Raw genomic sequence first — 24341 nt, forward strand, 5'->3', positions numbered from 1 at the left:
TTTTCAATTTAATCACAACATAAAACCATTACTGGGTTATATTATTATGATTATTATCAACAACATATGTAAAAACTCTCTATATTTAAAGATATTTTCATTTTCAACTTCTTTTTACAGAAAAATTGTAAAAAAGCCAAGGATAAATTAAAGTTAAAACATTATCGTATAATAATCGTTTATCATATTACAATGTGTGTATGTTCGAATTGTGTATGAGGAAGAAATATAGCGAAGTGAAGCAAGAATCATATCTTCTTCATTGAAATGTAGGCCCTTAAAATGCTTAGCATTAATCTAGAAATGACTATGAATTCTAATTGGTACTAATCCTATTGTTGTTGCTGATGCTGCGTTTTTAATTCCTGATCGGAATGGCCAAAGGCAATTTTGTAAACATCATCATAGGTTGAGGCAAAATGCACCTCGAGACCATCGGTAATAAATTTGGGTAATTCGTCATAATCTTTGCGATTTTCTTCAGGTAGAATAACGCAAGTAACACCACTACGTTTAGCCTGAAAGGGGGAAGAATGATTTCTTGTAGAAGAGTTGATAAAGATTTTTATTGGGATTTTTTACTTACTGCTATTGTCTTCTCTTTTATACCTCCCACCGGTAATACTCTGCCCTTCAGCGAAACCTCACCAGTCATGGCAATATTTTGCCGCACTGGTTTATCGGTGGCCAAAGACATTAAAGCGGTTACAATTGTCACACCAGCGCTGGGTCCATCTTTTGGAGTTGCACCTTCAGGAACATGTAAATGTACATTGCTGTAAAAAAAGGGAAGGGAGAGTGCGTGTGTGGGAGAGAGAGAGAGATAGAGTGAGACAAAGAAGACATAAATTTAAGACGAACAAGAGACTAGAATGTCTTTCAAGGCAAATATGTGGACCTTATTCTAACTGAAATTTGCATAAATTGTTACTGAAAGTTGTTCGCGTACTTTGTTTGCAAAAAAAAAAAACAAAAACTATAAAAACAAGCTGTTTCATTCAAATAAATACAAAAAGAGAGGAAACGATATTCTTACACTCCTGCAAATGTTTATTGGAAAAGTACGCGAACAGGCCTAATGTTGGAATATTAATATATGAGGGTGTGCCAATCGGTAGCAATCTCCTATGGTGAGATGTAAAAATGACGTAGGAGGTGCTTTTTTACACTGATGTGAAAAAATTACATTTTGCTGTGATAAACAGTAACTTTTTTACTATACAAATTCTTTACATTTCTGTCTGAGCAAAAAAGAAGCCAAGCTATTTTAAATAATTGAAGGTCCCTGGGGTTCCTTTTTCAATTTCAAACTGCAATTACCCCATGATGGTACATGGGAAGTAAACCCGACCTCCACATTTATTCCAAGGGAATTTTATCTAGAATCGTTTAAAAAATAAGAAACTTCAAAGCGATCCGACCAATAGTTTAGTTTCTATTGTGATTTAAATGTTTTTAGTATGGGAACGTGTAAAAAGTCAGCTTTTACTGAAGTTTCAAGAACTCGTTAATAAATGCACAGTCTTTTGGCTTGTTTTCCGGGACCGGTAGGAAACCACTCACAATCAATAATTGATCCAATTAATTTTGTATTTGAAACCGCTTCAATCACGAAAATGATAATATCAATCACATTTTTTGAATAAGGTGATTGAAAAAAAAAAAATCAATTAAAAATATTGCATATTCAATTAAAAAAATTATTGAAAATCATTGAAATTTCTAATTAATTTTTTAATTGATCCAATTAAAGAAATAATTTAATTTTTATTCCTTACAAACAAAACACCTCCAGGGATTTTTCCAAAAATGAAACAAAAAATATTATTTTCCGAATTATAAAAGAAAGAATAGCAAGGCAGTAACTTTATGAATTACATGCATTCGGGAAGGAAACCCAACAGAAAAATATTTATCTTGTATATGTTATAAAGGGTGATTTTTTTGAGGTTAGGATTTTCATGCATTAGTATTTGACAGATCACGTGGGATTTCAGACATGGTGTCAAAGAGAAAGATGCTCAGTATGCTTTGACATTTCATCATGAATAGACTTACTAACGAGCAACGCTTGCAAATCATTGAATTTTATTACCAAAATCAGTGTTCGGTTCGAAATGTGTTCATTCACCGTAACGTTGCGTCCAACAGCATCTTTGAAAAAATACGGTCCAATGATTCCACCAGCGTACAAACCACACCAAACAGTGCATTTTTCGGGATGCATGGGCAGTTCTTGAACGGCTTCTGGTTGCTCTTCACTCCAAATGCGGCAATTTTGCTTATTTACGTAGCCATTCAACCAGAAATGAGCCTCATCGCTGAACAAAATTTGTCAAAATTTGAACACATTTCGAACCGAACACTGATTTTGGTAATAAAATTCAATGATTTGCAAGCGTTGCTCGTTAGTAAGTCTATTCATGATGAAATGTCAAAGCATACTGAGCATCTTTCTCTTTGACACCATGTCTGAAATCCCACGTGATCTGTCAAATACTAATGCATGAAAATCCTAACCTCAAAAAAATCACCCTTTAATTAGACCGATGCTAAAGAAGCCGTTATGCCATTAATGCGTCTAGAAATTTAAAATGGTAGTCGAAAGACTGTTTGTGGGAGAGTTTTATCTTCTATATATAGGAAGTATTTATCAAAATTTTGATCGGCTATACTTTTTTTAAAAAAAGATAGTCATAACATTTCATTCCATCAAAATATGATTATGAATAACTGACTCCCTAGACCACTAAAATTTTTTTCTTTTTGTCACTCGATTCGTTCACCAATTCAATGAAAACAGCTGTGCAAAAAGAAAAAAAGTTAGTGGTCTTGGTCGTTATTGTGTAATTGAAAAAGATTACATTTTATATATAAATTGTTTATAGGTTTAATCAAAAAACTGATTGAATCAATTGATTTTTTAAATTAAATTTTTATAAATTACGATCGTAATTGAAAAAAATCCGGATTCAATTAAGAAATTAATGATTCAATCAATTTTTTAATTGAAAACATTATTATTTTCAATTACATTTTTAATTGAAAAAAAAATTTCATATTTTTTTTCTGCGTTAGATTCGACAATGGAAATACGCGACAGCAGCGACTAATCAACAGCAAATTGATGATATTTGGCAAATGTTGCAGTCTAACTTGGCAGCAGCTTACGTTCCGCATGATGCAGTGACCGTTGATGAATAGTTATTCCCATACAGAGGCCGCACCCGCTTCACACAATACATTTCATCGAAGATATGGTGTTTGTGCGACTCAAAATCATTTTATGCTGTCAAAGCAATGATTTACTCTGGGAAATTGCCTGACCAGGCATGAGAGGTGAATCAAGGGCAGAATATTGTACTTCAACTTTATGAGAGATATTTAAAACAACAGGATGCATAATTAATGCCGAAAATTTTTTCACAAATTTGTAGTTGTCGCGTACTTTGGTCACGAAATTACTTTGGCTGGTATATTGCGTTCGAATAAGACATGGGTGCTTCGGGTATTCCAAAAAATCATACGCGTCTCGTCAATAGCACATTGTTTAGTTTCAACGAAGGCGATATAGCACTATATTTATATGTGCTCAAGAAGAAGAAAGCGGCTATTTTGTCGACACGACATTATACTTGCGGTGTGGACATGCAAACTGAAAAGAAGCCGTTTGCTTTTTTGAATTACAACGCCAACAAATCGCGCGTTGATACAATTGACCTGATGCTTGGCACATATGCATGCAAGCACTCAACAAACGGCTGACTATTGACCATGTTTTATAATATGGTGGACATTGCTGCATTAGCTACATTTATTTCGTACGACGAGATGAAGCCAATAAAAAGAAGTGTCAGACGTAGGTCATTCCCACTGATGCTGACAAAAAAATTGGCACTAACAAACATAGAGGAACGAGCGCTGAACAACCGCAAAACTGCATATCCAAGGATACGGAACGCAATGGAAGCATTTGATGTAAAGGTAAAAAAAAACAATTCTAATGTTCAAAAACAGAATGACTACCTAATTTTGTCCTTTTTAGATATTATCAAGACCGCCAGAAGGAGCTGCACCGTTGTTTGCGTCTAAAACGAACAGACCAATGCCGTTCTGAGTACGGACGGCAGCGGAAAACAAGGGCCTATTGCCATTCCTGTAACAACCCAGCTAACGAAATTTTACGATTTCGGTCCGACAATCGGATAAATCATCCGATATCGGATCCGATGTTTTATCGACATCGTTACGAAAAACTAGAGAAGTTGTTGTCATGTTGTCGGATCGACACAGCTGAGGGAAATCTGATGTATTTACCGCCATATCTTACCGGAGCAAATTTTTAAGGGAAATTAGGATGGGACCGAATTCGTAGACGACACGCCGTACAGAAATCGTTACGATTACGTTTATAAAAGTCGGAACAGAAACAAAAACAATCGCTCAGACTTGTCGAACCGATTTCTTTCCGGATTTGGTAAAAATTGTCGTATGTTTTGTCCGACTATGTGTTACATGTCGGACGTCAGACAGAGTCGAATCATATTGTTAGCTGAGAATCCAGTTTGTGCAGAGCATTCAACACTTATGCATCGATGCTACACATGCACAGATAATATGTTAGACGAGGGACAATCTACACAACAAAAGTTTCTTAGGCTTTTTTTCATATAAAACTCATAGAAAAAATTAATAATCTTATATATAAAACAAGTTAAAAGGCGTTAAGTTCGGCCGGGCCGAACTCTGGATACCCACAACCTCGGGTATATATGTAAACCACCTTTCATCATAGTCCGGTGAAAGATGTATAATTTATGCCCCCATAGCACCTATATCGAAATATGGGACGATTTTGACTAAATTCGGCACGGATATTGAGTGGTCTAGTAAGTCCAAGTAATTGTTCAATTTTGTAGAACAAAATATTGGTCTTTTTGGTAGCTATATACAAATATAGACCGATCTGAACCATATACGACAAGGATGTCGAAAAGCCTAACTAAAGTCACTGTGTCACATTTCAGCGAACTCGGATTATAAATAAGTTTTTATGGGGCCAAGACTTTAAATCGATGGCAGCTATATCCAAATCTAAACCCATCAGGGCCAAATCGAACGGGGATGTCGAAACGTCTAACAAAACTCACTGTCCCAAATTTCGGCGAAATCTGACAATAAATACGCCATTTACGGGCCCAAGACCTTAAATCGAGAGATCGGTCTATATGGCAGCTATATCCTAATTTGGATCCATCTAGGGCAATTTGCAGAAAGATGTCGAGGGGCCCAACACAACTCACTGTTCCAAATTTGAGCAAAATCGTCCTAAGACCTTAAATGGAGAGATCGGTTTATGGCAGCTTTATCCAAATCTGGACCGATCTGGGTCAAATTGAAGAAGGATGTCGAAGGGCCTAACACAACTTACTGTCCCAAATTTCGACAACACCGGACAATAAATGCCCCTTTTATGGGCCTAAAACCTTAAATCGAAGGATCGGTCTATATGGCAATTATATCCAAATCTGGACCGATCGGGGGCAAATTAAAGAAGGATATCGAGTGACCTAACGCAATTCACTGTCCCATTATCCGATCAAAATCGGCCTCATGGGCCTAAGACCTTAAATCGGGGGATCAGTCTATATGGGGGCTATATCAAGATATTGTCCGATATAGCCCAACTTCGAACTTAGCCTGCTTATGAACAAAAAAGAATCTGTGCAAAGTTTCAGCTCAATATCTTTATTTTTATTGACTGTAGCGTAATTTCAACACACAGACGGACGGACATGGCTAGATCGTTTTAGATTTTTACGACGACCAAGAATATATATATACTTTATAGGGTCGGAAATGGATATTTCGATGTGTTGCAAACGGAATGACAAAATAAATATTCCTCCATCCTTCGGTGGTGGGTATAAAAAAATTTGTTTGTAACATTCATCATACATGTAAATTTAGTATATAATAATAAATCAAAACAAAAACAAATAAAAAGGCATTAAGCTCGGCCGGGCCGAACTTTGGATACCAACCACCACGGGTATATATACAAACCCCCTTTTGTCACAATCCGATGAAAATTGAAAAACTTAAGCACCCAAATTCGGCATGGACATTAAGTGGTCTAATAAATATAAGTCAATGTTCAGTTTTGCAGAACAAAATATTGGTCTTTATTGGCAGCTATATCCAAATATAAACCGATATGAACCATATGTCGAAAAGTCAAGTCATTGTCTCTACGCCAAATTTCAATGAAATCGGATAATAAATGTTTTTTTTATAGGGCCAAGACTTTATATCGAGAGATCGTTCTATATGGCAACTATAACCAAATCTAGACCGATCTGGACCAAATTAAACAAGGATATAAGAATCATCCTATTTTATTATAACTCCACTACTATATCCTTGGTTATATCTTAATAGGGGCTGGTCTTGATCATATTTTATTGAGGCCCCGAGTACTCATATACTAGTAACATTTTCTGTCTGATCTGACTCATATGTGGGTCGGATGTCGGGAGGCTTAAACCAACTCACTATTTCAAATTTCGACGAAATCGGGTAATAAATAGAGTTCTATTGGATTCAGACCCTTAATCGGCATATCGGTCTATAGGAGAGCTATATCTAAATACATTCCGATATTAAGTATATTTGGGTCAGATGGTGGGTAGCTTAAAACAACTCACTGATTCAGCGAAATCGGGTAATAAATGCAGCTTTAATGGCTTCCAGAGCCTTAAACGACAGATCGGTCTGTACGGCAGCTATATCTAAATATAGGTCCATTTGAAACATATTTGGGCGGATGTAGGAATGCTTAAAACAACTCACTGTTTCAAATTTCTGCGAAATCGGATGAAAAATAAAGCTTTTATGGGCTTCAGACCCTTTATCGAATGATCGGTCTGAATGGTGGCTATATCTAAATAAAGTCCGATCTGAACCATTTTTGGGTCCTATCTTGGGAGGCTTAAAATAACTTACAGTTCCATCTGAAACATATTTGGGGCGAATGTAGGAATGCTTAAAACAACTCACTGTTTCAAATTTCTGCGAAATCGGATAAAAAATAAAGTTTTTATGGACGTCAGACCCTTTATCGCAGGACAGATCGGTCTGTATGGCAGCTATATCTACATATGGTCCGATTTAGCCCGTTCAGAACTTAACCGGCGTGCATCAAAAAGACGTATTCGTTCCAAATCTCAGCTCAATATCAACATTTTTGAAGGCTGTTGAGTGATTACAACAGACGGACGGACATGGTTAAATCGTCTTAGAATTTTACGACGACCCGAAATATATATTGTACATTTTGTAGGGTCGAAATTTGATATTTCGATGTGTTGCAACGCAATGACTAAATCAATATTACCCTTATCCTAGAGTGGTGGGCAGAAAATTTTAAAAAAAAAATGCGTTCTTATACAAAAGTACAATGTGGATCTTGTACTTCGTATAAGGGATGACTCAACCGTAGGAGGGTTAAAAACAATTGTTTAGTAAACTTGCAATAAGAACAATTAAATACTTGGGCATTGTTCACGGATAAACGTCTCTTTGGATTAACGATTTTATTGTACCAAGATTTTATTAACAGGTAAAAGTCGAATGATTGCTGATGCCGACGACGTCCAACAAATATTTCACACAGAGGTTGCAAATGGCTCAAATAAAAACAATTTGTTTTGCCAATTTCTTTCAACAGTGTAGCATTTATCATCAATTTTCAAATGGCAATGTGAAAATATAATAGTTTTAACATTAATAAATCATAAACAAATAAATATGTGTGTGCAAGCGGCTAGTAATCGCCGCTCGTTAATTGAATTAGACCTTCATAACTGGTAACATGGAACTCTGCTTTATAAACGTTCAAATTTGCTTTGCTTCTGTCAAGGCTACTCAAAAATTATTCACCACACTAAACGTCATATTTTTACAAAACCTACAACTTTGCTTTCAATCGGCACACACTCTATAGAATTATCATAAAACATTTTTACTTACGTAATATCTAAGAAATTATTTTCGCCATCCACATTTCGCATATAATTTCGTGCCACTGTCAAAGCGATTTGTGCAGACTCCTTCATCACATCTCCCAAATTACCAGTCACATGCACCGTGCCTCCAATACTTTCCGATTTCGAAGATTTAACGGCATTACGGGTGGCTGTTTCGATGTATAAGGCCGAACCGCCCATAGCTGTCCAAGCCAAACCCATAACAACACCAGGTGGTGTCTGCTCATACATGCGATCCGATGAGAAGACATGTTTGCCCAAGAATGTTGTGAGATTATTTGTATTCACTTCAAAGTGATCACCTTCCTTTTGGACAATCTTAAAGGCCACTTTGCGTACAACTTTTTCAATTTGTTTCTGAAGATTACGTACTCCCGATTCACGGCAGTAACTGCGTATAAGGGTATTTAAAGCATCATCGGTAATGGTTATGTGTTTCTCCTCTACACCACAATCACGCATAGCTTGAGGTATGAGATATTGGCGAGCAATGGCTACCTTTTCTTCGGCTACATAACCAGACATTTCAATAAGTTCCATACGATCTCTTAGGGGTTCAGGTATGGTGTGAATTACATTGGCAGTGCAAATGAATAGAACATGGGACAAATCCACTGGTACATCCAAGTAGTGATCAAGGAAATTGGAATTTTGTTCAGGATCTAAAAGTTCCAATAATGCTGAACTGGGATCTCCTTGATAGCCTCTGAAAAGTAAAAAGAGAGAGAAAGAGGAGAACATTTAAAAAATATTTTGGTGTACAGAAATTGTTTTCCAAATTTGCACAAATTGTCACTGGAAGTCGTTCGAGTAGGAAGAGTGCTTGAGAGCAAGATAAATAATTAAAATTTCGTGATTGAGATCTTTGCAAATTTTTACTGGAGGTTTTTTCCCCAGCAAAAATGTGCAGCATTGAACAGCTGTTTTATGAAAACCATATATTTATTTCAAATAAATAGCCAAAGAGAGTAAAGGCTGCTCTTACTCTCCTGCAAATTTTTGCTGAAAAAGTACGCGAACAGACCTAATATATTGTCAATGCATTTGGTTGTTCTGCTGGTGTGCTACTTGATAAGAAGTTTTCACAACCTGGTCAGAATAAGGTGGGGCTTAGCAATAAGAAATCAGTAAAAGATCTAGAAACAAGAAGCTGTGTGGTGATAACAATACGTAAACTAATGCGAAAATATTGGTAAAGGTTTTTGAAGTTTTGTTTTTGTAGCATGTCCTCTCTTCCAGTTTGGAGGATTGGCAACCCTTCCAGACTCTATTCATTTCAGGATGTGGAAACATTTCTAGGACTGTAGATATGTCTAGACCCCAAGTCTTTTTAACTTTGATGATTGCTGACATCTTCAGATGCAGAAGGGTCATCATACCCAGATACCGCATCTTTCCTTTATTTTAGCCCTGAGAAATTGCCAACATTCCCAGATACCGCTTGTTTCCATTTTTGGTATCTGATGGTTTGTTGCCACCTTTAAAGAGTTTTTTCTTTTTTAACCTGGAGTATTGATGACATATAAAGTAATCCCCTGGAAGACGGGTCCATGTATCGGAATAACACAGTGGAATGCTCACAGGAGGTGGTTCCGCCCGAGGGTAATTTTTTTTGTGCATCTTAAAACACAGACACAGATCTGGAGGATTGCCAACTTCTTTAACTTATTGAAGATTTCAGAAAGTGCATGTTGTTAACCCCTGGATCATTGACATCTCCAGATTTAGTGTCACAATATGATGGCATTGGTGACGATCTACTGCGTCGGTTAACTAGTGGCAGAATCATAAACCGCTCCCAACATGAATAAAAGCCACGCGTGATTTACTGACTGCCTGATCACTGTCCAGACCAAACGGCTAAACCTAGAATTATGAAATTTTGCTCGAATATTGGTCTTAGGTCTTAGATGCGGAATAAGACTGGATTTGGCGATATTCGTTCGTTAAGGTACTAAATAGTACCAATATAGTACGAAATGGTGCATGTTTGTGCAGGGTGAACGGAAAGTGCTAGAAGAATGATTTTGGGCTCAAATTAAAAAGCGTCTTGAGAAAAAAACAAGTAAAAGCGTGCTAAGTTCGGCCGGGCCGAATCTTATATACCCTCCACCATGGATCGCATATGTCGAGTTCTTTTCCCGGCATCTCTTCTTAGGCAAAAAAAGGATATAAGAAAAGATTTGCTCTGCTATTAGAGCGATATCAAGATATGGTCCGGTTTGGACCACAATTAAATTATATGTTGGAGACCTGTGTAAAATGTCAGCCAATTCGAATAAGAATTGCGCCCTTTGTGGGCTCAAGAAGTAAAATAGAGAGATCGATTTATATGGGAGCTATATCAGGCTATAAACCGATTCAGACCATAATAAACACGTATGTTAATGGTCATGAGAGAATCCGTCGTGCAAAATTTCATTCCAATCGGATAAGAATTGCGCACTCTAGAGGCTCAAGAAGTCAAGACCCAAGATCGGTTTATATGGCAGCTATTTCAGGTTATGGACCGATTTGAACCATACTTGGCACAGTTGTTGGATGTCATAACAAAACACGTCGTGCAAAATTTCATCCCAATCGGATAAGAATTGCGCACTCTAGAGGCTCAAGAAGTCAAGACCCCAGATCGGTGTATATGGCAGCTATATCTGGTTATGGACCGATTTGAACCATACTTGGCACAGTTGTTGGATATAATAACAAAATACGTCGTGCAAAATTTCATTCCAATCGGATAAGAATTGCGCACTCTAGAGGCTCAAGAAGTCAAGACCCAAGATCGGTTTATATGGCAGCTATATCAAAACATGGACCGATATGGCCCATTTACAATACCAACCGACCTACACTAATAAGAAGTATTCGTGCAAAATTTCAAGCGCCTAGCTTTACTCCTTCGGAAGTTAGCGTGCTTTCGACAGACAGACGGACGGACGGACAGACGGACGGACATGGCTAGATCGACATAAAATTTCACGACGATCAAGAATATATATACTTTATGGGGTCTCAGATGAATATTTCGAGTAGTTACAAACAGAATGACGAAATTAGTATACCCCCCATCTTATGGTGGAGGGTATAAAAATTTGGTGAAAAAAATATTCAAAATAGTACTGAAAGTGCGAGAACTTAGGTACACCATGGCAACCCTAAATTGGATGACTAGAAGATTTTTTGGAAATTTTCAGGTTAGGTTAAAAAGAGTACCAAAGTACCACTATGGACATACATCTAAGCCAGTAATTGGCTTGTTGTGCGTTCTAAATACTTAAAAGTAAACTCAAAAAGGAAATTTAAGTCAGGAATTCCGTGCTACTTACAAAATCTCTAATTGTTTTGCAAATCACGCCCCTTAGTTGGTCTATGTCTGGTATTTTGTCCCCACTTAAATGCCGGTGTCTGTTAGCCGCTAAAGCTGGCCAATGACATAGGAAATGCTCCAAGGTCTCATCAATTTCCCCCACATGCCCTACACATGCTATCACTTTGCATAAGTGAGCTTGTAGTCCTATGTATCCTGTTATGATACCGAAAGCTATACTGACCTCACAATCTGGATCTGTCCGTAGGATTTCCGTCTTCCTACCGACCGTTTCGCTGTTCTACAGTATTACGATGCGGATCGTGATGGGTGACAAAATGATCTATTCTTACATATCGGTATCAAAAATTGCTTTATAGTACGAAATAGTTTATCTTCGCCTACAGCGAGCGGGGGCAGCTAGAATGAAGCAACTTGATACGAATTATCACAGTCTTGACAAAAATACGATATATCGTAACAAATCATACCAGAAGTGGAAGAAAACGTACTAATTGTTGTGTAATTGATAGCTTGAAAGCATATATTGGGCGATTTTAGAATTTTTTTTTTTTAAATCGTACTTTACTTCGTTCATTAACTTTCTAAAACCTAGAAAATGGTACTATTTTCCACAGTGGCCTAAAGCTCTAAAATTTGAGATACAGTTACACCTAGACAATATATTGTGGGTAACTAGATTTTTTTTTCTGGCAGTAAATGAAGATAAGACGAAATGGATGGTTTCAACTCCCAAAAAGCCTTGCACAGCCGAGCAGATAAAGAAAATGGAGAGAGTTGGGAACCACAACTTTGAGACAGTCAGTAACTTTATCTACCTCGGCACCGCCGTAATCGAAACGAATGACACCAGTTTTGAGATTAAGCGAAGAATAATACTGGCAAACAGATGCTACTTTGGACTAAGTAAGCAGTTTAGTAACAAGGCCACCTCTCGACAGACGAAGACTATACTTTACAAGACACTGATACTAGCCGTGCTGTTATATGGTTCTGAAGCATGGGTAGTTGTGAAAGCAGATGAGGGAGTGCTTGGAGTATTTGAGAGAAAGATTCTTCGTAAAATATATGGACCAGTTTGCGTTAATGGAGAATATATGCAACGTATGAACCACGAGCTGTATGAGCTGTATAACGACGATAGCATAGTTACACGCATCAAAATACAACTGCTGCGTTGGCTAGGTCATATTGTCAGAATGGATGAAGAAGCTCCAGCAAAGAAGTCTTTTGAAGGCAAACACAGTGGTACACGCAAATCGAGAAGACTAAAAGCCCGATGGAAGGATAAAGTGGTAGGAGGGACCTCGAAACATGGTGTCAGAGATTTTAGAATGAGCGCAGAAGATCGAGGCGCTTGGAACGCTTTTCTACGTTCGGCTGGTGGAACAAATATTCTGTCATAGGCAATTAAAGTAAGTAGATTTTTATACCCTCCACCATAAGATGGGGGGGTATACTAATTTCGTCATTCTATTTGTAACTACTCGAAATATTCGTCTGAGACCCCATAAAGAATATATATTCTTGATCGTCGCGATATTTTATGTCGATCTAGCCATGTCCGTCCGTCCGTCTGTCTGTCGAAAGCACGCTAACTTCCGAAGGAGTAAAGCTAGCCGCTTGAAATTTTGCACAAATACTTCTTATTAGAGTAGGTCGGTTGGTATTGTAAATGGGCCATATCGGTCCATGTTTTGATATAGCTGCCATATAAACCGATCTTGGGTCTTGACTTCTTGAGCCTCTAGAGAGCGCAATTCTTATCCGATTGGAATGAAATTTTGCACGACGTGTTTTGTTATGATATCCAACAACTGTGCCAAGAATGGTTCAAATCGGTCCATAACCTGATATAGCTGCCATATAGACCGATCTTGGGTCTTGACTTCTTGAGCCTCTAGCGTGCGCAATTCTTATCCGATCAGAATGCAATTTTGCACGACGTGTTTTGTTATGATATACAACCACTGTGCCAGGTATGGTTCAAATCGGTTCATAACCTGATATAGCTGCCATATAATCCGATCTTGGGTCTTGACTTCTTGAGCCTCTAGAGGGCGCAATTCTTATCCGATTAGAATGGAATTTCGCACGACGTGTTTTGTTATGATACCCAACAATTGTGCCAAGTATGGTTGAAATCGGTCCATAACCTGATATAGCTGTCATATAAACAGATCTGGGGATTTGACTTCTTGAGCTTCTAGAGGGTGCAATTCCTGTCCGATTTGGCTAAAATTTTGCATGACGTATTTTATTTTTACTTTCAACAACTGTGTCAAATAAGCTTCAAATCGGTTCATAACCTGATATAGCTACCATATAAACCGATCTGGGTTCTTGACCCCTAGAGGTCGGAATTATTATCCGATATGCCTGAAATTTTGTACGATGGATCCTCTCATGACCATCAACAAACGTGTTTATTATGGTCTGAATCGGTCTATAGCCCGATACAGATCCCATATAAATCGTTCTCTCTATTTAACTTCGTGAGCCCCAATGGGCGCAATTCTTATGCGAATTGGCTGAAATTTTACACAGGTCTCCAACATATAATTTAGTTGTGGTCTGAACCGGACCATATCTTGATATCGTTTTAATAGCAGAGCAACTCTTTTCTTATATCCTTTTTTGCCTAAGAAGAGATGCCGGGAAAAGAACTCGACAAATGCGATCCATGGTGGAGGGTATATAAGATTCGGCCCGGCCGAACTTAGCACGCTTTTACTTGTTTTTTTTTTTAATTTTTACATTTAGGTACGAAAACTTACAAAATGGTACTTTCTTTATTGTATTGAGCTAGAGCTCTGAAATTCGGGATGCAGTTACACCTTGACAGTATATATTAAGTGACTAGAAGATAATTCTGATATTCGTATATTTGTATACTAAACCAAATAACATTGAGTTTTTATGGAGCTGGACTCTGCAGCTGAACTTTTAGTTTTGCAAAGCATGGGTTTTGAAATTTGTAGACTTAGATGAAGAACCTAACAAACATTATTATTGTTATTTCCATGAATGTATTTATTAACAACTAACATCCAGGCGGTCCGCTTCGCTATCCCCGTTTTTGGTACCCCCTTTTAAGTGTAGGACTTCCGAAAATAAAGGTAGTCAATTTAAAAGGTTATGAAGTTTTGAAACAACTGCATAAAAAATTTCAGATATCTGTCCCCTTCCGTAAAGAAAATACCAAATAGTACCAAGAATAATAAATATCGGAAAAATCATAAAGCCACCCAATATATATTTTCGAGGTATAAATGAATTCCAATTCTGAACGCTTTAGCCCAATTGGTAAAGGCAGTAACATTTTGTATGTTTTAGCTCCTAAATGTACGATTTAAAAAAAATTTCTGATCGTCCAAAATTTGTCGTCAAGGTATAGCTGTATCGCAATTTTGAGAGCTTAAGATCACTCTGTAAAGAAAGTACCATTTTGTACGTTTTAGTACCTAAGTGCACGAATTACAAATAAATCTTCTAGCCGCCCAATATTTAATGTCAAAGTGTATCCAATTCCAAATTATGAGTGCTTTAGCTCAATTCGTAGAAAAAGTACCATTTTGTATATATATTTTAGTACCTAAATGTACGTTTTCAAAAAAAATCTTGTGGCCGCCCAAAATTTGTCGTCAAGGTATAGCTGTATCCTAATTTTGCGAATTTTATCTTACTCCATAAAGAATGTACCTTTTTTTGTATGTTTGAGTACCTAAATGCACGAGTAAAAAATATCTTTTAATCGCCCAATTTATATTTTCAAGGTACAATTTGCACCACAATTAATACGTTTTCTTCCACATTTGGTATTTTTGTTTGTCAAATTGCTTAATTCTTGCTGTTCCCGTTCGCTGTAGGCAAAGATGGTCTATTTTGTATTATTTTACACTTTCTGCTACAACAATGTACGAATTTTAAATAGATCATTTAGTCGCTCATCATATTTTTTCTCGTTGTACCTACATGCCATATTTCAGACCTTTAGCTCGTAAAGAAATTACCAAATGATACCAATTTTGGTACCAAAATGTTCGAATTTTAAATAGATCATTTAGTCATCCATCATATTTTTCCTCGTTGTATCTACATGCCAAATTTCAGACCTGTAGCTACATCTATAAAGAAAGTACTAGGCCTGCAGCTCTACCAACATGTTCGAGTTGTGAACAGATCATTTAGTCACCCATCATATTTTTCCTCGTAATATTTACATGCCAAATTTCATCCCTCTAGCTCCATCTGTATAGAAAGTACCGAATGGTGCCAATTGCTGTACTAAACTTACGTTTTCTCCCTACCATTGCTATTTTATTATTTTTTCATTTTCAGGAGATGTCTTTTAAGACAAATTTCTAAATTCATGCTCTATCCATTCGTCCTGTACAAAGTTCGCCCATTTCGTACATTTTTGGTACTTTTTTTAGTACCTAAATTTACAAATTTTCAAAATCTCTTCTCTAGCTCAATATACAAAGAAAGTACCAAATAGTATAATTGCGGCACTTAACGTACAATTTCTCCCACTTCCGGTACTTTTTTGGAAAATCTTATTTTTTGCGCTGGGGAAAAAAGTCACAATTCCGTACTTTTTAGTACCTCAATGTTTGAATACCACCAAATCCGGTCTTATCCCGTGCCTACAAGCCAATACCAACATTTCTGCAAAATTTCATGATTCCGATTCAAGTTTAAGCTCAAAGATAAAGGGCCTCGCTTTTATATCCGAGTCCGAACGGCGTGCCGCAGTGCGACACCTCCTTGGAGAGAAGTTCTACATGGCATATTACCTTACAAATGTTTCCAGCATTAGGAGGGGAAAACCACCGATGAAAATTTTTTCTGATGGTCTCGCCAGGATTCGAACCCAGGCGTTCAGCGTCTTGGGCGAACTTGCTAACCTCTGTGCTACGGTAATGGAGGAGGTTAGCATTTGGCGTTTTATACATTTAGACAATAAAATAGTAAATAACAAGTAAAAGAGTGCTAAGTTCGGCCGGGCCGAATTTTACATACCCTCCACCATGGATCTCATTTGTCGAGTTCTTTTCCCGGTATCTCTTTTTTAGGTCAACAAAGGATGAAAGAAAATAATTGCTATGCTATTGGGGCTATGGTCCGATTCAGACCATAATCGATTGAATGTTGGAGACCATTGTAGAAGTCATTGTGTAAAATATCAGACAATTCGAATAAGAATTGCGTCCTTTAGGGGCTGACGAATAAGAATTGCGTCCTTATGGGGGCTGTATCAGGCTATAGACCGTTTCAGACAATATTTGAAACGTATGTTGAAGGTCAAGGAAGAAGACGTTGTACAATATTTCAGCCAAATCGGATAATAGCTGCGCGCTCTAAAGACTCAAAAAGTCAAGATCCCAGATCGGTTTATATGGCAGCTATATCAAAACGTAGACCGATTTGTACCATATTTATCAAAGTTGTTGGAAGTCATAATCGGATAATAATTGCGCCCTCTAGTGGCTCAAGAAGTCATAATTCAAGGTCGGTTTATATGGCAGCTATATCAGGTTATGGATCGATTCGTTGGTTATGGATCGATTCGTTAGCCGGCATCTGCCTGCTAACTTGCAGGCAGATGCGTATGCATGTATTTCACCCCGTGAACAATTTTTTTTTTTGCTAGCGGCTACTTACCTTCCTATCTTATCAACTTCATCGATTAGTACCAAAGGGTTTTCAGTCTTGGTTTTTTTCAAGCATTGTATAGTCTTGCCGGGCATGGCTCCTACATAGGTACGACGATGACCCTTGATTTCAGCAACATCGGTCATGCCACCCACACTGAAGCGGAAATACTCTCGGTTCAAGGCACGAGCAATGGAACGAGCTATAAGAAAAGAAGGAAAGTTTGGACATTCATCTTCATGATAATTTATCGATTTAACTCTTACCTATGCTGGTTTTACCCACACCTGGTGGTCCATGGAAACATAAAATTTTACCCTGAGTTGTGCCTTTCAATTGGCTTACAGCTATGAACTCTAAAATTCGCTTCTTTATATCATCCATGCCATAGTGATCATGATTGAGAATCTCAGTGGCTTGTTCCAAACTAAGATTCTCTTCGCTGGTAACACCCCAGGGCAATGAAGTTAGCCAATCCAAATAGTTGCGCGTCACATTAAACTCTGAGCTGTGACTTTCCAAAAAGTTCAATTTATTTAATTCCTCATCAATGACAGCCATAACATTTTCTGGTACAGTTTTATCCTTAAGTTTCTCACGATATTTCTCTCCTATGGCATCTTTGTCGTCCTTTTCAATGCCCAATTCCTTTTTGATGGCTCTTAATTGTTCATGGAGTATATATTTACGATGTTGTTGCTTAACCTTTTCCTCGACTTCACGACCAATTTTCTGTTGCAATTTGGAAAGTTCGAGTTCTTTTTTCAAAATGGCCAAAGCCAGATGAAGACGTTTTGGGATCTAAAGTATAAATAATACCGACGAGTTAGTTCTTAATTTTCTTTAAAAGCAAAAGAAACTAAACTTACATCCATTTCTTCCATAACTTTTTGTAGTTCCTCGGGATCGGCAGCTGACAAGGAAGCACCCAAATCACAGAGATATACCGGATTGTCAACCACACGTTGATTTTGATGCAGCATTTGTTGTAGACTTTCTCTGTAAAAAAATAAAATGAAAAAAAAAAAAAAAAAAAACAAATTTTGAACTTTTCTCAATTACTTCAATATTTACCATACCTATACAAAGGATTCATAATGACAATATCGCGAATGGTTTTAATTACTTCCTGCGTTAGTGCTTTCACCTCCTCGGTTTGCTTAAAATTGTCATGTTTAACATTCACCACCTCTACCATGAGCACAGGCATGGGGTCCGACGATGTCTCTGCTTCATTTACAGGTGACTCTTTGTTTGTGGTCGCCTCAGGGGTCTCACTAGTTGACTTTGCATCGCCCGGTGTTAAGGGTGTCTTCTTCACGTTGCTATCGTATATGGTTTCTTGTGTCCCGGTTGTCGTTGTACTTTCTGCTGGTACTTCACGTTTATTCAGACGTCCGGGCCGGGCTTTTCTTGACATTTTTCGTCGTTCTGCATCTGTTGAAGGTTTGCTGCTACTACCAGTCTGAGCTGTTTCATCAGCTGGTATTTGCATTTTGATATTAAATAGTGGATAATGTATAGTCGTTGTTTTTTCTGAGTAAAAATCATAGGGAATACAAAAGTGCTTAGCATAAAGTAGAATCAGTAGATGTACTGAAAGTTAGTGGATGTGTGAAATGAGAAGTTATGAAGAAAACTGCCCTCTAAACTATCCGATTAAGAGATCGCAGCAAGGAACGAAGATTTGAGGAAGCTTAGACAAACTTCAACTTCAATCCCAGAACAATTCAAGAGCAAGGTGAAATCGGCAAAGAGGGCCTCATAGGTCCGTTTTTTCCAATCTTAGATGGATACTTGGATAAGCCCAGCGGACATTCACCTGATGAAGATGGGTGTTTTTGTGGGACCTGTCCTCGGTGCGCACGATCTGCCGTGTTCTTGAGAAGCCAGTTACGACTACATGATTTTTGACAATCTCATGGCAGCCGGTTGTACGTACCGGATTGACCCGATGAAGTCCTTCATCGGCAAGGTCTGCCACCTCAGTGTATAACACACTGCTACAACAACATGATTTTTGACCCGAAACAGAACGGAAGAAGGAACTTCGTTGAGAGGATCAAAATGGGAACGCGCATTCGTTCTCCTGTAGCGACTCGATTCGTAGGATTTTGGGGGTTGTTGTTGTAGAGGTCCTGGTAGTGCTCCCTTTGGAGAATAAAGTTGATCCATATTGGACACTCTTCTATTCTTCTGAGGGCTGGTGATGCGACGTGATATACGTATTATGTATAACGAGCGTCCTTCCTTATTGATAGGTTCAATGTTATTTTCCCGGAGAGGGAACTCTGGGCTGAGAGCAACCCCGATTTACCTGGAACCGATTTGCCTGAATACAGACAGGGTCTTCATTGAGTTCCTAGGAATTAGAATCTTTGGCTTTCAGGTCAAGGTCTTAGCGACCCTGAAAACCCAGGAGACAACTTCGAAGTAGGAGCGACAGCCAGAACGGTCTATCGTCATACGAGTGAAACGTCAAGCAGAGTTGAAAGCTTTGCTTCTGCGGGTAGGGAAGGCTATCAGGCTTTGATGGGTTCACCGGGGAGTGGCGACAAACAAGACAGCTGACGAGCTAGAAGAAATGGATCGCTGATGAACACTGATCATGCCATGCTGAATCAGTAAAGCCTCCCATAAGCGAGTTCCTTGTTAGGATAGGCGGCTTCAATGATGGCCGGGCAAATAGGCATGGGCTGATGCTGTAGTTGGCAGAGACAACTAGAACCTGTGACCGATTTTTTTCGCGGAACAAGACGTCACTTTTCCTGTGACAGAGGAAATAAAATCTCGGGCTGCTGATAGAAGTCCTTGTTATTTCCATGTCAGGTCTTTGACTTTGCGGAGTCGGACTCTCTTGTTATTGTTGTAACCACATTTACATGTGGAGGTGGCGATCCTCGTCAAGCTCCTGTAGGTGAGCAACTTCGTTGCGGTCCAAAGGACCGATCGCCGCGGAAACAGAGTGGCCATTGGTTATTTAAAGGCGCCAATAACACGCCTTGCCATATCGAGCATCATAGGCACTCAGTATTTGTGCAAGAGCCGGTGCCACCGGACCTCCCACTGAGACTCTCCGCTCGATACCGCTGATTGTCCGTGACTGCCGTTACGGCTACTCCGTATGGAGCATTCCACTTTCCGCAATCTGTGGATGCGCTCGGGAGCTTGCAGCTAAGCTTCTCGTTACAGCAAAGAACACCCCAAAGTTCAAACTTGTGTGGTGCACACAGCCGTGCCGGGGGACTCTCTTGTTGTTTTTGTATGTGAACTTGTTCCGGCCTAAAGGACCGATTACCGCGGGAACATGTTGGCCATTGGTTGCTTAAAGGTGTCAATAACTCGCCAAGACATCATTAACGGCGCTGCCGATCACTTCATACCGACCAGTCGAATACCCCAATTGCGGCCCACATTGCCAGCGCAGGCAGCGGTACTCGCAGACGAGCCTAATGGGATTCGTTGCACCGACACCTCTAATCCATGAAACTGGAAATAAACAGGGTAGTCAAGGAACATAAGCGGAATTTGTAGCTCGAATGCTGGGTCAACTGTTAAGTCACTCTTGAACCCCGGTACAAGGAATGACAGGACCTTAGTAACTTTTGGCGGCGTAACTAAACCACCATCAATATTGAATTTACCGTGGACAAAGCTACGAATGTCATCTATGACGCCAAGTCATAGGGCCCCGACGGATGCTGAAGAATCTGGATCTACCTGAAGTCGAGTACTTTATAACTGTCCATCTCTGTCTCTGAACACTCTTATAGTACCCAATGTCTGGAAGATGAGCAGAGCGATCCCGCTACTGAAGCCTGAACCCGAGTAAGGGGGATTCGTACAGACCGATCTTCCTTTCCTCACCAGTAGCCAAGACGCCTGAGGGACAACTCCTCTTTAGTTTCATTAGATAACTTCAATTCGCCGAGCAACAGCATGGATTTCGAAGACTGCATAGCACATAGCCACAGGCTTTAATCAGCTCAGACAAAGTGATAGTACGGTCATCGTGGCACTGGACCTATCGGAGGCGTCAGTCATGCCAAACTATTTGAGGACATCGAAAACACGTGCTTTCAGCTAGGCTTGAAACGCTGGGACGCGAATTTTCTGGCTGGCCGCCAGTCATTTGTGAAATTACGGGGATAAGAAGTTGAAACAACGTAGAGTGAAATAGGAAGTTCTTCAAGGCGGGGTGATATCTACGGCACTGTCTAACCTCTTCCAATCCCCCATTCCACCCCCTCCAGACGGCATCGAGATGGTATTATATGCAGATGATTGTACGACCATGGAATCAGGCCCCCCACCCATTGATGACATCTGCCATAAGTTAAACGTCTACCTCAATAAGCTTGCAGTTTATTTCGGCGCAAAGGATCTGCCTCCAAAACTTCAGCCACATTGTTCACTCCATACACGCATGAGCTGGGTAAAGAGCTGAACATGTTAGTCGATGGAGTAACGATTCCGACCATGAAGTGTCCCAAAATACTTAGTTTCACATTTGACAGCTCTTACAAATTCTCCCCAGATGCCATTGCAATTTGCGGTAGAGTCAAAAGTGGAAACAAGGTCGTCAAGTCACTTGGAGTGCTGATAAAGAAACCTTGTTGACAATGTACCAAGCCATTGGCCGGTCTGGTCTCGTCAGCTTCGTGACATGCAGTGGAATAATATTCAGTTCTTACGTGGACCATCTCTCTCAGGAGACGAAGATTCTACACGTGCGAAGACATAATTACATGATGTTCAAGCAAATCATGATCATGTGGATGGGTATCTACCGCCCAGAAGCCTCAAGGTGGATCTTCAGAGGTTCGGCGCTACAAGAGAGAACATCCAGATCAAGCGGCATACCAAGCGGGTCTGGACAACATACATGCACGACATACGACGATGCCTGTCTCACAGCCAGGCCCACTCGACCCACACCCTGATCTCTCCGAACTCATCCAACCTTAATCCCAGATTTCCTGGATCTGGATATTCAACAGAATCAAGCAGACGAAAGATAAATGATAGAATACAATATACTGCTACAACAACATTCTACTATCCACAATCCGTGGAGGTGCCGGGCAGTTGAGGATTCTGAACTACTATAGATGCATACAGTGCCTGACTGGAGGAAACTCTTACATATAATAACTATTAATTTCTCCTTATCATTTAGTTTCAATGTTTTACATCGATCTATGGGAGATCCCATCTGTATTTTTTTTTTCTTTTCCTCTATGGAGAAACGACTAGTGACGCCCGAGCCCTTCAACCTATCCAAACCTACAGAAAAACAATGCCTCTCTAAAAAGCTGACTTGAGATGGGCATTTTTGACCACTCATATGAGGTTGCTACCGAAATTGTCAGCAAATGTCATTTTACGAAGCTAAAGCCTGAGACACATCAGGACAAATGGATGGACGTTTAGAGGGCAGATCTAACAACACCATACCGATTTCCTAAAGGATTCAATAGGTCTGGACAACATACCAATACCCAATACGAGCCAGCCATGTACATCCGTCCGTCCGTCGAACAAGAAAAGCTTTCCGCCACAAAAATTAACAGATGTTTTCTTTTGATGTAGTTCGTTAGCGATTGAAAATTTGGCAGAAATTCAATAAAAGTATGAAGTACATGTATGACCTACAATCTATTTACGTAAAACGACACCATCCCTGATCTCAGCCTGAAATGCGGCATGAACCACAATAACCCCAATTATTGATGGCTACGAGACAAACTCAAATGCCCGGCACGGGATAGCTGTAAGCACCACACAGGCTGGAACAGTCAGGTCCGATCAGTGTGGTGTTCATTGCTATCACGAAAAGCTAAGCTGCGAGCTACCGGGCGCGTCCACAGGTTGCGGATAGTGGAATGCTCCATACGGAGTGCTGCAATGGTAGTCGCGGACAATCAGCGGTATCGAGCGGAGAGTCTCAGTAAGAGGCCGGGCGGCACTGTTGCACAAATACTGAGTGCCTATGATGCTCAACATGACAAGGCGAGCTTTTGGCGCCTTAAAATAACCAATGGCTACATTGTTTCCGCGGCGATCGGTCCTTTGTACTGGAACGAGAAGCTTGACGAGGTTCGCCACCTCCACATGAAAATGTGTCTACAATAACAACAATAAACTCATATCATTGTAGGCAGATCCCATATTTTGCCGAAGACTTTATATCGACTATGCCCATAATCTTTCCCTACTGTTTCGCACCCATAGTGAAGTGTTTTGAGGGTTGACTTTATATCTTTATAGAACGAACACACGTCTGGGGACCTCCTAATTAAATGTACAGATTTTTTTTAAGAATTGTTACGGCATCCCTGCTATTAAGAGAACCTTAATCTCGTGCAACACGACTCTCGACAGATGTAATTAATGAAACCAAAGAGGAAGAACACCACAAACAAATGATAAGAATACATGATGATTAACTTGTTAACATTTTAAATACATTGTCTCATATATACCTTGGGGCATCAATTCCTCCAGTATTTGCCCGGTAATCTGAATACGCCGATGGGCAACCACCACCATTCTAAGTTTATCGCCAAGATCTTGTAATTCTTGAATTTGTGCAAAAGTACCCACTTTGTAGACCTCATCTAGTTTTTGAACAATTTCTGCCTCGTTGCTGCTGTCTTTTTTCAAGAATATGCCAACATAGGGTTGATTCAGTTTCACTTTACGGCGTATTAAGTCAATCAATTGGGGATTGGAGATCTTAGTGGAAATACATTTCAAATAAGAATTTTACATAATCTACTACATACTCCCTTTATAGATAGTTACCTCCAAGATTTTCATAAATCTAGGAAACACTGGATTGCGATTGGTGGCCAACAATGGAACATGGGGCCAAACCTCTGGCACTGCCACTGTGGCTGGCAATTTTTGATCTTTGTTGACAATAAAATCCTGAGCATCCAGCAGATCTTCATCGTCTCCTTGTTTGTTGTTGCTGCTACAAAAAGTTCTCGAACACACGGTAGCTCCTAAGGCCGTTCTCAGCTGTTGTTGTTGTTGTTTCATTAAATGAACATTGTATTGCTTCACCACAAGTGCCGAGGAACGCTGTGCCGGAGTTGCTGCTCTTTGTGCTGCCAGCTGTGTTAGGTTGCGGGTAAGGAAATTCCTTTGTCTTGTGGCCAAACGTGCTAACATTTTGCTAGAACTTTTTATTGATAAAAACACGAAAAAATACTTGAATCTGATGCAATTTTCTGGAACGTCTATTGTGAACACCGCAAATTCTCTTGATAATCTGAAATGTTGGGTGATTATGTGATTGA

At 39.3% G+C, this 24341-nt stretch overlaps 1 protein-coding gene across 2 annotated transcripts; it reads right to left on the reverse strand.

Annotated features, from left to right (window-relative positions):
- LOC106086277 (lon protease homolog, mitochondrial) lies at positions 1 to 24341 on the reverse strand. 2 transcript variants are annotated; one of them, XM_013250882.2, is made up of 9 exons: positions 23842 to 24341; positions 23520 to 23772; positions 18114 to 18516; positions 17904 to 18033; positions 17301 to 17835; positions 17044 to 17236; positions 8032 to 8754; positions 587 to 776; positions 1 to 518 (listed from the first exon to the last, which is right to left on the reverse strand). In XM_013250882.2, the coding sequence occupies exons 1-9, from the start codon at positions 24211 to 24213 to the stop codon at positions 333 to 335; spliced, it is 2985 nt and encodes a 994-aa protein (XP_013106336.2). In that variant the 5' UTR covers positions 24214 to 24341; the 3' UTR covers positions 1 to 332. The 2 variants fall into 2 exon arrangements, with proteins under 2 accessions (XP_013106336.2, XP_013106335.2); XM_013250881.2 differs by having other exon boundaries at positions 18114 to 18570.

Source organism: Stomoxys calcitrans, chromosome 1, assembly GCF_963082655.1.
Source record: "Stomoxys calcitrans chromosome 1, idStoCalc2.1, whole genome shotgun sequence".
Taxonomy (NCBI): Eukaryota; Metazoa; Arthropoda; class Insecta; order Diptera; family Muscidae; genus Stomoxys; species Stomoxys calcitrans.

Bases quoted from the DNA above. Each gene is read 5' to 3' on its own strand.
- LOC106086277 (XM_013250881.2), bottom strand. From the start codon at position 24,213: ATGTTAGCACGTTTGGCCACAAGACAAAGGAATTTCCTTACCCGCAAC. The intron at 18,571-23,519 runs GTATATATGAGA...ATTTTTACTCAG, and splicing joins GGAGGAATTGATGCCCCAAG to AAAAAACAACGACTATACAT. The intron at 18,034-18,113 runs GTATGGTAAATA...ATTTTTTTACAG, and splicing joins ATTATGAATCCTTTGTATAG to AGAAAGTCTACAACAAATGC.